Genomic DNA, 19845 nt, shown 5'->3' with positions numbered 1-19845 from the left:
GAATTGAAGTCGCCCAATATAACAATATATGGAGTTATATAATACCATGATTCTATAACTTTAAAGATTTCATTTAGAGTATTTAAATCACCGGGAGGAACATAAGTTAATAATATCATCATTATTTGATTATTCTTATTTAATTCTTTGCTTCCAATTATTGTGATGAGGAGTAATATATAGTTCCTTGATTTTTTAACTTGCATTATTTTACAGTATTCCCTTTCCATCAATAAACATAAGCCGCCACTTGGTCTTCCGGGACCTTCTGGTTTACTTGCAATTGAAGATTCAATTATAAATTTATTCGAGAAATTTGTAGTATAAAATTTTTCCGTTGTTATCCAAGTTTCTGTTATGCCAATAATAGCCGGATTATATCTAGTATGCAAAGAATTGATAACTGAAGTTTTATTTTTTAGACCTTGACAATTCCAATTTAGTATATCAAAAGAGTAATTATTATTAGGTTTATTCGAACTTTGAATTTGCCTTTGGTTTGTGTTATATCAACTTCCCAAATCTATCATTTTACAGTAAGGTAAAAAAGTATCAACATATACCAAATTTTTCAGATTAATATTATAAGTTATTTTTTCAGATCCTGATATTAAGATGTCATTATGTAGTTTAGCCTGTGCATTTTGTTTCCATATTTCAAGTAACACTGGAAGTAGATTTTTTCGTCTTATTGTATTTTTATTAAGATCTGAAGATATTTGAGAATCTCTCCAATCTTCTAACTGATTTTGCATTTTTTTCCGAATAAAAGCAGAAAAGATTCAATTTCGGAGTTGAATATTTTTAAAAATTATTTTAATGGTAATTTTTGGTGGTTTTGTTAACTGAATCACATCTAAAATGTCGTCTTGAATTATATCACAAATTTCCAATAAGGAAGTAATGAAATTATGAATTACTTCTTTAGAAACAGATCTCGAGTTAGGATAATTATATATTATAATATTATTACGATTATTGTCATTAACTAAAGAATCTATTATAAATTGTGTAAGGTCCTTCTCATTTTGCATATTGTTAATTTGTTGTCGTAAATTCGTAATTTGTTCCTCCATTTCTGCTTGTTTTTCCTTAGTTTCATTTAAATTTACATGAATTAAGTTTAGTTCCTCCTTAAAATCTTTTATTTGCTTAAATAGTTTATTATTAGATGTTTTTATTAGGTTAGATATTTTATTCCATAAAATGGCAGATGAAGTGTCCAATAACTCGTCCGGGTTATTTAGTAAAGAATCAAGTACATTTGGCTCATCTGAATAGTCTTGAGTATTGTGTTGGTCTGATATTTCATTAATTTTCTTAGCTTCCATATAAGTATCTTGTAGATTTTTATCCGGTTGTAAATTATAGTCAGTAATTAATCGGGAACTTGTTGCAATATTTTCGTTACGTTTACTTGCTGATTTGGTTCTGGTGAGCGGTGGTCTTCCACGTTTGACTGGAGATCGTTGCATTGCCATTAGTACTAAACTTTTTGTTAATTTTATAGTCCTATTAATTATTAGTTTCCTTTTTAAAGTCAAAAAATGATTAAATCAATTATTTGATTTAAAGAATTATCACAGATGAAGTGAGTAAAAAATTCACCAGCAGCGCCGAGAGTTGGGAACGCCCCCCAAGATTAAACAAAATTGATGCCAACATAGACATATGCATAAAACAGCAAGATTTGCAAAAAAAAAAAAAACCCGGCGGGTCAAATTTGACATTATTCCATACGTTCGCATGTTATATACATAAGCCAGGAAAGTAACAGTTTGTTTTTTTTAGCAAAAGTGTGGAAAAAAAGCCACAATTGTTTGAGAAGCAGTAACTGTGGTAAGTAGCAGCATTTAAGTCACTTGCAGCAACCCTGTTTAAAATATTAATTGGCTGATTCCTAATTATTAAATTAATGATAATTCAATAATATAAAATCTATAATTACATGATAGCAAATTATTTTCATGATCTATCATTATTCAATATAAATTTGGAAGTTAATTTATTTTGTTTAATATTGTTCTTTCATATTTTAAAATTAAATCTGTTCATAATTTGTTGTTAATATATTGATCTTCATTAACATAGGTTACAATTGAATAAATAATTTTAACTTATTTCAGAAGGTTGAAATTTGCATAAAAATGCATGCAATGAATGCATTTGAATTGGTAGAACATTCTACATCTGGCATTTGACTGTACAAGCATTTTTTTTTTATCATTTCTGTATGTGAAAATGGGATCTGGAAGGCACTTAACTCGTGAAGAAAAGGTTCAAATTGACACACCTTGGAAAGAAGGAAATTGCTAATATTTTAAGAACAGAATCTGTGCTTAAAATGGATTAGATAGAATGGAAGAGCCATTAAAACCCCATGAAAATGTTCTGGTCGACCTGAAAATATTGCTTTACTTAAATTGATGCTGAGAGAAATCTACTCTATGAAAAATCTGTTTAACTTGAAAATGGTCTAGTGACACTGTTAAGAATGTGAACATTCTGCTACAACCACATGGTGAAGACTGGTAGAATTAGGCTATAGATCATGCGTTCCTAAAGAAAAGCCACTTCTAAACAAAAACAACAAAAATCTATGTAATGGGCAAAAGAACATTTGCAGTGGTCAATAGATAATTGGAAATCTGTGGTCTGGGGTGACAAAAATGCTTTTTGTTTGATCTTTGGTGATAAAGGAGTGTATATTTATCACTGCAAAGATAAGGAATTTAAACCTAAATGTGTTGGATGCAAACTTTACTGATTTTCTAAGGTCATAGAATGGGGGTACATGTCTGCCAATGGAGTTGGAAGCCTTTGTGTTCTGAAAAACACTGTTACTGCTGATGTTTATATTGATGTGATGGAGACTTTTTTTAAATTTCAAGTATTGAAAAGTTACATCTTGCTGATTAAATTTAATGCTCCTATACGTAAGGCTAAGTGAGTGCTAAACTGGTTGAAGGAGAGGAAAATTCTCTTCAGTAATCTTCCAAATCAAGGGCATAGTCAGGATTTTCTCCAGGGGGGAAGAAATAAGATAAAACTATTTTTTTAATAAACAACTTTATTTGAACATTTGAAAATGCTGAAAGTAATTAGTTGTAATGCTATTCAAACCTATCTAAATCTGATTTCAGCACTAGCCTATGGGAGTTCTAGCTAAATTGTGTCAGAATTTCTTTCTCAAATTTACTTTTAGCTTCCAGAACACCTTTTTTATGCACATTCATCGTACAAAGACCAACAAGCTGACTTTCTGTCATTGTTGACTGTATCCAAGTTTTTACCTTGCATAGTGCTGAAGGATGTTTTGATAGTACAAGTTGTGCAGGACTGTGCAAGTGAGATAAATAGCACCTGTTTTATGGATGGGTAGAACAATTGCATTTCTTTAAATAGTGCAGCTAGTTCTATCTCCTTCAGTTTGGCATTTGGCACATTTTTTCCTTTCCATTGGTTGTAGCAAAGTTCAGCTTACAACATACAATAGAAGTAAATACAGCACTTATTAATTTAAAATGATGTAAGAAATCCAGTATTGCACATGGATGCAATGACATTTCAAATAAACCTTGCTCATGGTATGTTCTGAACAAGGTCAAATGTATCAACTCACTCACTCAGTGATTACAGCATTTAAATAAGGAACAGAAGGTACTAGAACTTTCCTGCTAAATCTGCTTCAAACATACCATAATCTTCAGTCTTACCACAGACCATCCAGACCAAGAACCACCAGTTCCCCACTCGTTCACCAGAGAGCACTCCTGTCACCGACCAATATGATAATATCTTCCCTCCAAAATTCAAACATGCTTTCTTGCTGTGCAATACCATTGACCTATAATTTTTCATTTGACTAAATGAGCCAGGGTGGGGCAAGTGTCCCAGTGTGGCTATGCCCCTGCTCCAAATTCATCTGATCTCATTCATTTTATCTCCAATAGAGAACATTTGAAAAACAACAAAGACATGATTACAGAAGGAAAAATCAAGAGTTAAGTAAGATTACCTCAGATAAATGTTCCAAACTTGTAATTGATGAGATGATGATTCAACAAGCCAGAGGACATCAAAAATATATTAATAATCTTAATATTTTGACAATTGATGCAATTATTTAACTTAAACATTTATTTATTTAATTGTAACACATTCCAAACTTTTGAAATAAGTTAATGGTTTTTATAATTTGACATAATTAACATTTATTAATGTAATGATGATCATTTTATTATATTATTTAATATTGCTCTTTCATATTTTAAAATGAAATATTTTCATAATTTGTTACAAATTTTCAAATTCATTTTATTAAATTTCAGTGAACAAACTTTTTGCAACACGACAAACTTACTTTTTCTTTATATACAATATTTTAATAATTAATTAATTAATTAACATGAAAAATAGTTGAATATATTATCAATTATGTTGCTTTCTTGATTTTCTATATTTGGGTTTCTTAATTTTTCTACCAAATGTCTTTTCTTTCAGTTCATGAACTGTAGTCGTATAATTCCTAGGCAATACTTTTAACTTCGGACAGTCTTTAACAACGAAGCTTTCCAACTGCATTACTTCTCTATACAAGTCGTCTGTAGAAACTTCAATGTAACACGAACAGACCGACAATAACCATTTGAAAGAATCGTACGGAACTTCTGGAACTGTGTGTTTCTGAAAATGTGCTATCCAATACTGTGAATATGGAAAGTCTTGAGTAAAAGCATTTTTAGAACCCAAAATCAAGTCATTAAATTCTTGATCCTGATAAATTTTAGTAATTTCCAAATCTTCATAGTAGTCTTTACAATTTGTTAAATATTTTAGAGTTTTGTGATGAAATAGTTTCTTTTCTGAGTTATTTTTAAAATAAAGTTCCTTATAGTAATTCAACAACACACTGTATGGAAAACTGGTTTTTGGATAAGAGAGCTGCTCTTCATTTGAATCTTTTAAAGATGAAAATACTTTTTTTAAGCTGTCATAAAATTCTGTAGCAAAAGAGGTTTTAATATTATTTCTCTCTCAAATGTTCTTTAAAGAATAATAATAATTTATAAATAATTACGTACCAAAACTTTTTTTGATATTCCGACTGGAACATGGAGCCGATTTAGGTCTCCAGTGACTGTGGACTATTTGATCATAGAACAGATTATATCTATCTATGTCATAAACATCATTTTCCATGCTAAAATATCAAAATTATATTTTAAAACATATCATATAGTTAAAATTTATATTATATATAAAACTTACAATAAAGCTAAAGGGATATGTGAATGAAAAATAAAGTTAATTTGTATTTTCATGTGTTCAACCCAATCTTCCCAAATGAAAAATTGATTTCCTGCAAAATATAATAATTTATAAATAATAATGAAGTATAAAAAAAACTATAATAAATTTTTGTTTTAACTTAAGTATACAGACTATCCTATCCAGATGGAGTCATGGCTAGCATAACTAGTTTTATGGTTATCTGACATGGAAGTTATGCTATTACCATTTACACTTGTATCCAACAATACATGCCAATAGTTACAGGATTCAAATCTTCAGTCCTGATAACATATCTGTCTTGTATGCAACAGATGAGAAATTCAATTCTGCTACATACTGATCTTTTGTAAGTATATAATTTTGAATTTCACAGAATTTTGTAAGTTATTTCTGATTAATTAAATGTCAAAATTTTTGCATAAAGATAGTTAAACTATTATCTATCTTGTTTAGCTGATTTTTGATTATATTTTGAAGATTATTAATTAGTAGTTAACTTTATGTTACAGTTAGCATGTTTATGATCATCATGTTTGAAAAATAATTTCCCTCATATGTGATTTTATAACAAAAAAAATGTCATTGAGGCCATCAGACAACTTCAGAAATGTTTGAAGAGAGGAATGATCACGGAACAATTCTGTACTAGAACTTTAAAGCTGATCCACAAACAGTGCACTCAGTAGAGAAATACAACAATCATACTAGATCACTTAATGTTTGTTGAAAAAACTATTAATTATTTTAAACAAACATTTTCAACATATTATAGGTCATCTTCAGGTTTTTAAATTTCATAAATCATTACAGAAAAGGAATATTCAGATATTCAAATTTACATTTAAAACTTAAATTCTAACCAACTTCCAGTGCACATAATTAAAAAAAAAACTGCACAAATGTTTCCCAACTCTTTCTGTGTTTGTTTTTATTATATGCACTGGAAGTTGGTTCTGTGTCTGTTTTTACGTATGTCCCAGTGTGAAATGGTGTATATAAAACTAAAATTCAATTACAAATTTAAACTTGAATAAATAAAATAATATTAAGAAATAAGTAAAAAATATTAGATAAAATTTCTAAATAAATATAAGATAAAAATAAAAGTAAAAAGCAAAATTGATTTCTATTAACCTCCTGTATGGCCATGCAAAGTGTTTTTTTATGCCCTAATTTCTTATGTTTTTCCATGCTGAGGGCAATGCATTTGCATCCCTGGCATTCAGACATTGGTCATTATTTTACTCTGATATACAGTCGACCCCCCTATAATTACGGTCCCTATAGTTACGATTCCTATAAAACTATGAAAAAATTGCTACCGGTATCCGTAAAAAATAGTAAAAGTTCCCTATAAACACCTCAAACGTCATCGGGAAGCCGAACTACTTTCCCGCCGTCCGTAGCGCCACGCTACGGAGAGATTTCTATCGTCTGGACAGTATTATATAAATTATATATAAATTAGGTACTGTACATATAATTATATATTAATTATATATAAATTAGGTACTGTATATATAATTATATATTAACTTATTGTAACTTTGTTATAATTAAATATATAATTTCCGCCGTCTAGCGTGGCGCCACGCTACGGAGATTTTTACGCTAACTATCGTCTGTCAGTATGTAAATTAGGTACCGTAAGTCTAATACAGTACTGTAATTTTATACATTTCTTGTGAAAGAAACATTTCTTATTCAACGGCGATTAAAATTATTTATATTAATGATGTCTCCGAAGTTCTACGAAGTTTTCACAGAAAAATAAGTTGTTAGAAATCGGCCGCTCTTTGCTGAGCTGTTCCGCGACGAAAACAATGTTGAGCAATGGCAATGTCGAATGGTGACACTCGGTAAGTAATCCTACAATTTTTTGTTTATAGCGTAGTTTATACGGATTATTCCCAAAAAATATATACGTATTTTGGAAATGTTGAGTCGGATTAGTCTAGAATCGATTAATTTTATGGAAGAAAATCTTTCAAACAGCCGTAGTCCGTAAACTTGACACGTGTCGGGTTGTGATTGGAAGGATTCGTAAGAAAGCGGATTCCTAGAGAATGGAACGTATCTCTATCTTATAGGGGGGTCGACTGTATTTCTATTTTTTCCATGTTCATTGCAAGAGATGGAGAGTGTACACTACTTTGACAATGTTCACTTCCTCCCACTTTAGATTCAAGCTTTTGTGACACACCAACATAATCTTTTCTTGACCTCTAATTGTTTGTTCTCGTAGGGTATTTTGTACACTCCAGATTGTTCCTTCTTCTTAGGATTATCTTTATCATTTCTTAACAGGTTATAAATACTTTTACACACAAACCTCAAGTTTTTGTAGGTTGTCAGTTAATTCATGATGCAACACAACCTTACATTGTATGTCTCATATCACAATACACACACTCTAAGTCATCTGTCTATAGCAAATGTGAGAAGAAAATTTTGATTGCTAGTTGAAATTTATCACAGAAAATTTCTGGTTACTTAAAATGATATAGATGAATCATGTTGTATGGACAAATGATATTCTACTTAACAAATCTGGCAAATACCGATAAAAAATCAATAAAATTACATCTCAGTAAAGAATAGTTTCACTTCCTCTAACCCTTCTTAATAATGAACATAACATCATTATATAGAATCTGTACACATTAATGAAGGAAATTTTCAAAACTTCTTCATTGATTTTATATTAAATGTGTTTACATTTTAAAATATACAAATAGAAAATTTTGTCATAATAACTAGTTGTTAAAAATAAACTTTATAACTTTGTTATTATGACAAAATTTTCTATTTGTATATTTTAAAATGTAAACACATTTAATATAAAATCAATGAAGAAGTTTTGAAAATTTCCTTCATTAATGTGTACAGATTCTATATAATGATGTTATGTTCATTATTAAGAAGGGTTAGAGGAAGTGAAACTGTTCTTTACTGAGATGTAATTTTATTGATTTTTTATCGGTATTTGCCAGATTTAAATGGAGATATTAAAACTGTTGCATGTAGCAAAAGAATAAAAGCAATTTCTATTATAAGAACACTAATAACCCAAGTAAAAAATGAATTATATAGTGAGTCAGGCAATGTTGCTAGATAAATTTATTTGCAATTTGATAGTTTAATTTTATTAATAAAGTTGCTTTATGAAATATTAATGAAATAATAAAATTTAAACATCTGTTCAATTGTGACCAACTTTGTTATTTAAAGCTTTGTGTTAAAAATAACTATATTGAATGAATGTCAACCAAATTTGGTGTACAAGCCTTGTTGAATATGCAGTTTCAATTTTTGAAATAATAAATTTTGGTTTAAAATGCTGTGGTGAAAATTGGCACTGCTGTTTCTTCAATATGACAAACAAAAACACCAACAAAATTTGGGTATATAAAGGATTTGAGACCATTTTTCACTAATCTTTCATATCCTGGTGCTTACTTTATCAAATCGTGCACTATGCATTATTTTACTAACAACAAACTGGCATGCCAGTGCTTTTGTGGTTAAAGGATCAATAATGGAGAACCTTTATCCAAAACTTGGAAAATAATTTCACATTTTGGAGAAAACTGGAACTTTCAATGTGAAACCAGGATGAGTGCAAACCAATTTAAGTTTATGAAAACAGGGTAAAAGTTACAACTGCCATTTTGGAGTAAAGTATGGAAAATCTTATGGCAGCAGTAATGCTTGTGCAATATCATGGCAACTGAATATTAATACTTTCACATTGTTGTGTAGAGAGTTGATATCACTGCAAAGCAATTCTTGAGTGTGGGATAATAATAATGCAATATATTTGCCTTGAGAATGATCATTCAAATAATGATTGGTGGCCTTGACAAATTCTGTGGAGAAATGAGGAACATTTTCATTTAAACAGTTCTATGAACACTTATAACTGCCAAGTTTGTTCTGACAAAAACTCGCACATTTCTTTACACTCTCAAAGTCGAATGAAGCCTTGAAATTGCATCACACTACAGTTTTTCAATTTTAGTTTGTCCTTGTTTAATTTGTTTTTTGAACAAAATTCTGAATTTAGCCAGTGGCATGTTTTGTTAATGCACCTACATACAGAAAAATACTCCAAAACTTCACTATCCTGGAATTTCTGCAGAGATTTTATTTTCATACCATAATTTTTGCCAAAGGTGGAGTACCCCTTCATATCCGATTAAATTTAGCCAATTATTTCCACTAAGTCAGGAAATCATTTTCTCATTGAATATCATGGCTACCACAATTACCAGATCTTTTTGAACATTCTTTAAGTATCTGAATAACAAAAGTCACAAAGGTGACATTTGATTATTGGGATTCTTACAGCTTTGTTTATCAGCAAATATTTCCAACTTCACCGTTGTTTCAATAAAATTTTGTCTTAAAAAACTCCATTTAAACCAATAACATTCTACCATCAATTTTATTGCTCAGTGAATGCAGATTTTAAAACCTGGACTTGGAGGACTTGCAGAAGCTTAATTACTAAAGCATGCAGTTTACAATTAAATCAATATGTAAACAAGATAATGGATAAAATTAGTAAAATTTTAATCTGTTAAATGTTAAAAAAATAATAGAAATATACTTTTGTGATAATTTTGTTTCTAAACTCCTTTTATGCAGCCAGAATTTAGTATTTGACATGTGTTCTCTAACAATTAAAGAAACAGAAGCTACTATGGTGTAAACTGATGCAATATTTTGATCCATACTTTTTAAAACAAATTCAGTAAAGTATGTACAGTAGACCAAACTTTGTTGAGTTTTATCAAATAATTCTTTTTATATCTCCTGTATTAAATGTCCTGTATGTAAGATGGTCTTTTGCAGGAAAATATTTTTACTTAAATACTTTTATCAAATTTATATATTAAATTAATTTAGTTTTTATATAAAATAGAAAATTATGGATTAAAGTAAATTTTTAACTATTAATAAATTCATAAAACAACAAATATGTTTTTTTACCAAAATTTTTGTATTCTTCTAATTTTCTTCCTAAAGAACTTAACTGCCTGTAACAAAAATTTTTTTATATTATTAATAATATAAGAAATTTGATATAAAAAAATCAGATTATATAATAACAAATATATTATTTAAAAAAAATAATTTTTATCTTTTCAAAGTGTGATAGAAATGTCGGAACTGTTGCATAGCTGCTAGTAAAGTTATGAAACAATTCCAGCATTTCTATCACACACAGATGCAGCATCAGTCCTATGTCAGTTGACTTAGAATTGCATAGCAGTATTATCTTGATTACTTCAATTGATTCAAATCTCTGCTCTTTGAGCTGAGCTCAACATTTTGAGGAGGAGTAAATAAATATGGGGCTTTATCTGATGAGTATGGAAATAGAAGAAGTCATCATGTCACCATGACAGCTTAAAGTGAGGTTATGTCTTCACACAATCATTCAAAACATCAGAATAAAAATTTGTATTCACCATTTGATCAGGAAAATTTCTTGTTCACAATTCCCTCCATATTGAAAAAAAGATCAATTATTAATTTCATGTTGCTCTTTATCTGTCTTGCTTTTTTTGTTTGTACTTAAAACATGATTACCATTCTTTCCATCATTCGATGCTTCTTTAAGTATTTGCTGTGTGTCAATGTCAATTGCCATTTTTTCCAAGTTTATAACAAAACTTGATTTTATATATATATATATAAAATATACAAAACATAATCTACAAATATATATAAAACTACAAAATATACAAAACTTGATATACAAAACATATCGTGTGAAATTAGGTCACTTTTAGTTTTGTAATGCAATGAGAGTGACACACAAATATTCAGCACTTTGTTCTAGTAATTGAATATTCAACCAGCAATGTACTACAACTGGTTTTAGCAATAGTTCAATGATTTTTAGATAACACCATACACATACCAAATTACAACAACCAGAGTCTGCTATATTTTATCACTAAGGTTGAAACCAGAAATTCCTCTAATTTTATCAACTAACATTTAATTAATTAGTTTTTGTTTTAAAGTCTTCAAATTATACATTCTGCTATGATTAACAATAATAATAGTTATAATTCATCCAGTATTGTTTATCAACAACTGCTGTAATGCCAGCAAATAACAGTTACCAGCATTAAATATTTTAAGACTGATAACATGCAATCATTATCAGCTACATGTTGAGACATATAGGACTTTTTAAGCTCTCTATTTGTGCTATTTACCAGAAGATAACAATAACCAAATTCTAATTACAATAAATAAACTTTTTATAATGTATTTTGACAATATTAACCATGATGATAAAAAGTGGAATCACATTTGAAACTTGCAGAAATTTTCATATTATTTGGAGATCATAAGGGAAGTAAAGATAAAAAGTATGTTTTCATGTTTATCTTTAATTATTTCAGCTTTTTAAGTTAAACTTGTGTATCCTATGCTTAGACAGCAGAATTGTAGAGCTACATTTTTCAATCTAGATGTAAATGTCTCCATGCTTCACAAGTTCACAGAACATATGTATGCAATTTCGGAAATCACAAAATGCATGCATTCTGTAAAGCAATTGGCTACATGTTATTCTCTCTTTCGAAATATGACATAGTATATAGTATCTTCATATTAACCAGATTTATATTAAAAACATTTTAATTTGAGTTATTGGATAATTCATCAGATTAAAGTTTACATTAATAACATAATATTAATCTAAGCTATGCCATATTTCTTAAATAAAATTTTATGTAAATTTATAAATTTTACATAAAACATTTACATTTAGATTGCTTAATTTATATAATCGTCTTTATATGTTAAACTGAATAGTAAAAAAAGACTGTTTTGTTTTTTTTATATGAAACTTAAGGCTAAAAACAAATGCTAATAAACCATATTCAAGCATAGACTCTGAAGATTCAGCCAAATGTCTAGAAACAGTGTACAAGATAATAAAAGATCCATCTTTATAGTGTTAGTGCACCAATGATTCTATTTTTCCCAGAACTTTCATTTTTGTCTGCTTAAAGCACTAGATGCCTGAATATATCTTATTAGCATTTTTAGTTTTATCCTTGACAACACCTTTAGATATCTTCTAGAGTTTAAAATAAACAAAAATATAATAATAATAACACAATTAGAAATTATTACAAACTAATGCAATTGAAGTTTTTAAATTAAATGTATCCAAACAATATATATAAATTATTGTCTACAATAGTAGTCTCCAACCAACAGTCCCCAGGTGAAATGAGATCCCAAAGCATATTTATCTGATTTGCATAGCTTATTTTCACTTACATGATTTTATCAACAACTAGTTTAAAACATATAAATGTCAACTAGAATTACAAATCTCTGTCAGAAGAGAACTTTGCATGGAGAATACTTTTTGACTTTTAAAGTTTTTATTTTTGTTCCTATGGCACCTTTGCAAACAAACTTTTTGAAAAATAAGATATTGAATATTTTGATTTTATATACTGTATCTAAAGGAGATTTTAAGATGGGTGTCACAAAATTTATCCCCATTCGTTCAATAAATCAGATAGTTGAAAATTTCATTTTGATACATGTCATTATTCAGAAATACAGTCAAAGCTTGTGTTTCTTTTATCTTTTATACCTAGCTCCAGACTTGTCTTTTACATCTCACAGGACCCTTCTCAGAAAAAAGTTGGCAACCCTGATCTACAATAACTATATGGCAGAAGCTGAAAATGCATAAACCTGCTTTTCTAAAGAACACAGACAAAAAACAGATTATTAGAATGACTCAGATTGATCTTCAGCAATTTTTATGTGATATGATATAAACATGATGGATTCTGTTCCTCACCATCTAGCCAGTTCATTCTAGACCTGGCTGAATTTAAGAGTGCCTTTTTCAATTCTACTGCAATGTCCACAGAATGGAAGGAATTAAAAAATAAAACAATTATTGTCTATTTCCCTTTTACAATTTTTTTCTAATAATATATTGGACCATTAAAAAATTATAAATACCTTTCTGTTTTATCATTTAGTCCAAACAATAATTTCAATGCTATGACAATGATAGCCATTGCTCTGACTTCATATCTTGGTAATCCATCTAATTTAAATTTCATACAAGGAATTCTTGTACTTACCAATTTGTGAATAAATGATATTAATTCCACTGTAAAAAGTATTCAATAAATGAATATTAACATTTATAATAATAAATAAATTTTAATTTCCTGAAATGTTTTTATATTATATATCATATTCAAATATTTTCTTAATTCAATGAAATAAAAACCAAGTCAATTAAGAATTAAAATTATTTATTTATTTGTTTTGTGTTTGTTTCTTATTATTAAAAGGTTGTTGTAAATACATTTTTTCATCATCCTTACTTTGTTTATTTAAAACTTATTTACAAATTATATGCTACATATTTTCACTGAGATTATTATTCTCAGTGAAAATGTGTAGCATGTATTAAAGGATTAAGAGCTTCAAAACTGGAGATGATATTAAAAATCATAGATATATAGCATGTTGTGCCCATTAACATATTGTGTATTGCATATGCAGATGAAGCATATAGCATTCTTGTAAAATTGATAAAATAAATCTATTGTAGGTTAATCAGTTTGTGGTAATAAAACTCCTCCTCATGAAAAAATCTGTATTACTGTATTTTACTTTACTATATAAATATTCAGTTATTTGAAAAAAAAAAAATATATATATTTTACATTATTAAAGTTAAGAATTCTTACGGTTTCATAGTTATATAAATCAGAAATAACTAATTACAGTAGACTTCCCTATAACATGATTTGTTGCTTTAGATTTTACAAATACATTTGTAAAATCTAAAGCGACAAACCCAAAGCAATTAACTTTAGTTTTAGATAATGTAAAAATTATAAATCTAATTTAAAGTATTAGACTTACCTAATTTATGTACAGTACGTATTATAATATCTCTTTAAATTTATTTAAAAAGATGATAAATAAGTCTTCTTAAAATTAAACTTTCCCACCTAAACTGTCCATATATACACGTGCCGCTGGGCGGCAGTCACTATTGGTCCGGATTCGACCAATCCTATCAAGACATGAGTCAGCCATGACAATCTGTCTCATTCTTTTACAGTGTTATACGAACATGATCACAATTTTTATGCTGTGTTATATGAATCTGTCTTATATGAACCCATGTTATAGGGGGTATTTATTACATTTACATGAAATTCATTGTGTGTCAGTTACATAACTTAATTAAGGAGCCAAAGTCTAAACAGATATCTTACAGGAATTTGTTTTAATTCAAATTTTGCTTCAATAGTTTATGACATTTAATTGCTGGTATTACATCATCATTACTTTTATTCATCATCAAAAAGCATAGTTTTATTAAAACAAAAAAGATCTTTTGGTCTAGGATAAAATTTTATTTATAAAGTGATGATAATAAATTTGTATTACATTTGAACATATCTTAGCTATATATTTGAGAATTTCAAAGGAAAACTGGAAACATATTTGTGTAGCAGGTATTGTGTTTAACTCACGCTCTTTTTCTACATGTTTTAGCATTATTTATGTAAGCATTAAATTCTTTACAGAAAATATACTTATTTTACATAACAGTAAAAAAGTATAGCTTATTGTATGATTAACTCATTAATAATTGTTTAATTGATAAAAAATGACTCAATTGTTTAATATTCTGTTAATTCAATATTTATGTAAAGAGATGAATGATAAATATTAAACAAATTTCAGAAATAAATAAAAAAAGTAATTATAATTACTTACATGGAAGATTTAAATCAATCACAAAACGGGCAATGATGGGCATTAACAATTTCTCGGGAATTTCTTTGATTCCAAGAAAATTAGCCATTTTTTCAGTCAATTCATTTATTCTATTTAATGTTGGTAGTTTGTACTAAAAAAATAATATGTAAACAATACACCACATTTTAATTAAATTAATAATAAAATAAAATTATTTGCAAAGTGTTTTATAAAATGTTTCAAGCAAAATGATTCCTGTTCATTCAACAGAGTAAAAGGAAATTTAAAAATTGAAACTTTTAAGTTCTAAAATCACTGATGTAGTTCCCCAGAACAATAGCTGCCTTGGTTCAAAATGGGCCATCAAAAATTTCTGATTTACTGACCTGGATTCTAACCTGAATCCTCAGTAAGATGTTTTTATATATAATGTATATTATGAGTTTTAGCAAAATAGAGTTTGATATTCCACAAATCAGAAAAATTAGTTATATCAAATAATATGTAAATCTACATTAAATGTTAATAATGTTTACCAACTTCAAGACATTGTAATATCATTAGTTCAAATAATAATCTATAATATTAAATATTGAAATGTTAAATAAATCAACAATCATACATTGTAAAATACAGTAGATGTCAGATATGTAAATTTATATTGTAGAAGTTATGTAAATTCGTATTATATTGTCAATGCGTATCAAAGGAAATAAGGATTTTGTAAACAGATTTATGAGTAGAAAGCATAATTAATTGTATACCAATTTGATAATTGTTGTCCAGTGTATGTTTATCTCAAGAATATGTCCAAAATATGTTTTATACTTTATATTGGTTATATAATAAGTTTATGTCCAGAATATGTTTTAGATCAGGGATTTTGTAGAACTGTTTTGTAAGTGAAAGGTACATTTTATATTTTTATGATTTCTACAATACTTGTGTTTTTATATGTATGTTATATTCTTTTTTAATGTTTTAGTTGGCTGAAGAGGGGCTTAAGAGCCCGAAACGTGTAAAATTTTCACACGTATCAACTAAATAAAGATGAGAAAACCCGCCAAGTGTCTTAATTTATACCACTTTATTGTGTTAGAAGCATAAACAATTAGCATATGTTTCCTTGTATGGTCCAAACTCTTATTATTGCCCTTGTTAAGATTGGAAATGGTGTGATCATTCATTGTTTTAATATAGTTCTCTGCTAAACCTTGCACTACTGTTCTAGGGTAACCATGTGCCACCGATATTTTTTTGTTTTAATTCTTGTCATGTGCTAATAATGCTTGTGCGGTGTGTGAAGGTTCTTTTTGTAAGGGCTCTAAACTCTGCTATTTTGTATGTATATGGATCACTTGAGGCCACCAGTATGAATAATGGTTGATACCCTGGTTTATAGTAAATATCTGTTTTGATCTGGCCATTTATAAGGTAGATGTTCAGGTCTAGGAAATGGGTGTATTTGTAGCTGAATTGTTCTAGGTTAAGCGTAAGACCATAAGGATTATTATTCACGCATTGTTTGAAGTCGTTGATATCCAGCTCAGCTCTCCAAATGATCAAGATATCATCAATATAACTTTTATCTCACCATACCACTTCCAATCTTAACAAGAGCAATAATAAGGATTTGGACTGTACAGGCAAACATATGCTAATTGATTACGAATGCAATAATTTGAAGCAGGTGTTAAAAATCACAAACATAAATGAAAAAATGTAATTAAACTTCCAGTACTTTCTACTGGAACATTGCAACTTGTGTCAGGAACATTCAAAATAAAACTGAATAAAGTTGTTTAAATTAAAAAAATTTTATTTTTATCAAAAAATTAATAAATAGGTGGCCAAGCAACAAATTATTACATCGAATACATAACTTATTTTTGTAGCTATTATTATTAATTTTATGAGATGTTGCATGAGCAAACAGATGTAAAGAACAGTAATAAAGACATATAATTAGATTAGAAAATATTATCTACAGTCAGTAAAATAATGTATATAAATTTTTTAATGCGAAAACAATAAATTATACATAAATTTAAAATATAGAAAATAAATGATTTAAAGTATTATATTTGTTAAATTTTATAAATAAATTATAAGAATTTTACTCAAGTTAATTAAATACTTTCTTTAAAAGACTACTTACTGGAGTGATAAGTTTCCAATCAGTTGTTTGTAAAATCATTGTTGATGGCAATAAATATGATACACTGATATAAGGAAAATGATCTTCTCTTGTCCATCTGTATTAAATAAGACTAAATTTACTTTCACAATTTTAATTCCTCATTACTTTTATTTATTTTTGAAAATTTGTGTATCTTTTGTTTTGACTTTATATACAACAGGACAATACCAAAGGATAAAACCAAACAATTTCATTATTTTCTATGTTCTTAATTATTTTCTTGAACAATGATTACCATTTATTCTTTATCATAATCTTCATAATGTTTTTAAACCATATTCTATATTCCAAATTTTTGATTGAATGTATTAAAATGTTTAATTCTTACAAAAAATTTCATAAAAACAAATTGAAAGTTGAGTAAGAACAGTTTAATACAATCTATTATTTCTGATTTAACTCTGATCTGTAGACACTAAAAGTGTTTTATGATAACCTATAACTTGCATAGACACTTTTAGTGTCTATGCAAGTTCAACAAAATGGAACTGCCAACTAATTAGGAATGGGAGATGACATATCTGAATCAACCTGGATATGTAAGAGTATCAGTATGGTACCATTACTATATGGTCATTCACTTTAACAATTTTTTCAATGCATAAATGCTGAATGTTTGTTTATTGAACAATATTTGATTTAGAATTTATTCCTTAAAAGTAAACTCATTATTACAAATATATTTTGTACAATTTCAATAAAATGTATATAAAATTTTAAGTAATTATCTTTTCATTTAAATTTAATTGCCATAAAAATTGATTACATATTATTAATAAAGAGTTTCTTGCTGGATATTTGTTTATTGGTGTCTATTAAATAAGTGCTACACACAAATGTTATCAGAATTTGCATTTTCAAAACATATAAATTAAAATAAATAATAAAACTTAGCTTAAAAATAATGGTAATTGTAACCAAAATTCCAATTAAAATAAGCAATCTTTTCGTGCCATAAACTTCAATATATGATTGGTAATGTACAATTGTTATCATTTTTAATCAGTGCTTTAAATGTTAAGTACTAATTGTTTTAAACCATTACTTACTCATAGTCCAGTAATTCAAATGAAATGGATTAGGCTTAATAATTCCATCAGGTTGTACGTGCTCAGATATACTGGGTGAAAGTAAAGCTAATGTATAAATGTTGTGTATAAGAGATATGTAGTGTATGTATGTATGTATATATTAATAATATAAAAGTTGTTGTCTGTGTGTGTGTGAATTCCTTATAACTCTGGAAATTTTTGTCAAATCCAGATGAAGTTTTGGTTATATTTGTTTTATGTTCTGATGGAAAGTATAGGCTAGTTATTTTGTGGAAATATTAGCTATAGAATAAACATTTTATTGATTTCAGACCTCATTTAGTTCATGCTTGACAATGGAATTTCTCTTAAGATACATTTTTTAATATTTTGGTAAATGGCATATTTTAAACTTAATTTATTAAATTTAAACTTTAAAAAAGACAGCTGTATTGTGTCACTTCTGTAACAAATTTTTAAAAAATTCTCTCCATAGTGAACATGTGACATTCTATTATCCAATCAGAAGTAATGATCTAGCAAACCCATTATTTAGAAAGTGTTAACACTCATCTAACTGATGTACAGTACATACAATTTATTGTTTTTTAAATAACAAAAAAAAAAAAAAAAGTGGCTAGGGGAAAGCATAAGAATAAAATTAATCAAGTAAATTCTAGATCTAAAAGAATAAGAACAACTCAGATCTCTGAAGGCCGACTTGAGCAATATCGAGTAAGAATGACTTTGTCAAGGGCTGCAAAAACAGCATCACAACATCAAGCTCAACTAAGTAAATAGAAATATTAGCAACTCTTCTTGAATTTCTTTGAAATCTTCTCAATTCTTCAATCTCATAAAAAGTATTCCATCATGCTTGATGGAGGAATTTCAAGTATATATATATACAGTAGAGCATCGATTATCCGAATGTCGATCAACCAAAACATGAATTAACCAAAAGCTTTCCAGTCGGCAAATTTAAATTTCCGCTAGTGCTGTGGCACTGCAATCTTTGGCCATGTCTGTCTTGGGCTACTCCAATATTATTTTTGTTGGTGTGTGTGTTTTATCTGGCAGCCCTGGCATGACCATGAGAGGGTACTTAAGGACCTGAACAAATTTCAACATGGAATAGGTTAATATATTTTCGTACATAATTGGTTATCTGAAAAATCAATTTTCCAAACAACCCAGTCCCAAATTGATTTGGATAATTGATGCTCTACTGTATAATATACAGGGTGTATAATTCATCCATATCCCAGAAAGATGTTTTAAAAATTTGGGGGATTGTAGAGGATGAAATTTTGAACATTTTGATATAAGGAACCTATAGCTGGAAATGTGATATAAAGTTTCTACAGCACTTTGCACGTTCTATGCTGTCGGTATGCCAAATGAAACAGCAGAATACAGTATTTATGACAAGTTTTATTGACAAAAGAGTAGAGTACAATCAAACTGTACATCGAATCAGTGGCTGCACTACTTTAGAGTAAATGTTCAATGTGACGACCACCAACTTCG

General features: G+C 28.2%; 1 protein-coding gene across 1 annotated transcript in view; it reads right to left on the bottom strand.

Moving 5' to 3' along the window:
* Positions 1 to 4266: 4266 nt before the first annotated feature.
* Positions 4267 to 19845, bottom strand: part of LOC111628185 (TATA box-binding protein-associated factor RNA polymerase I subunit B-like) — a 29575-nt gene continuing 13996 nt past the window's right edge. Inside the window, exons 4-10 of the mRNA XM_023371928.1 lie at positions 17243 to 17339; positions 15103 to 15235; positions 13315 to 13468; positions 10291 to 10337; positions 5272 to 5362; positions 5085 to 5203; positions 4267 to 5003 (exon numbers count right to left, since the gene is read on the bottom strand). Coding sequence (XP_023227696.1) covers positions 4432 to 5003; positions 5085 to 5203; positions 5272 to 5362; positions 10291 to 10337; positions 13315 to 13468; positions 15103 to 15235; positions 17243 to 17339 — 1213 coding nt within the window. The 3' untranslated portion in view covers positions 4267 to 4431. The remainder of the gene's footprint in view (positions 5004 to 5084; positions 5204 to 5271; positions 5363 to 10290; positions 10338 to 13314; positions 13469 to 15102; positions 15236 to 17242; positions 17340 to 19845) is intronic.

The sequence above is a fragment of the Centruroides sculpturatus genome, unplaced genomic scaffold (assembly GCF_000671375.1).
Source record: "Centruroides sculpturatus isolate CEXI.00-Female unplaced genomic scaffold, Cexi_2.0 scaffold503, whole genome shotgun sequence".
In the NCBI taxonomy this organism is placed as follows: Eukaryota; Metazoa; Arthropoda; class Arachnida; order Scorpiones; family Buthidae; genus Centruroides; species Centruroides sculpturatus.
Note: the sequence above shows the minus strand (reverse complement) of the source record. Positions and strands in the feature narration are given on the sequence as shown.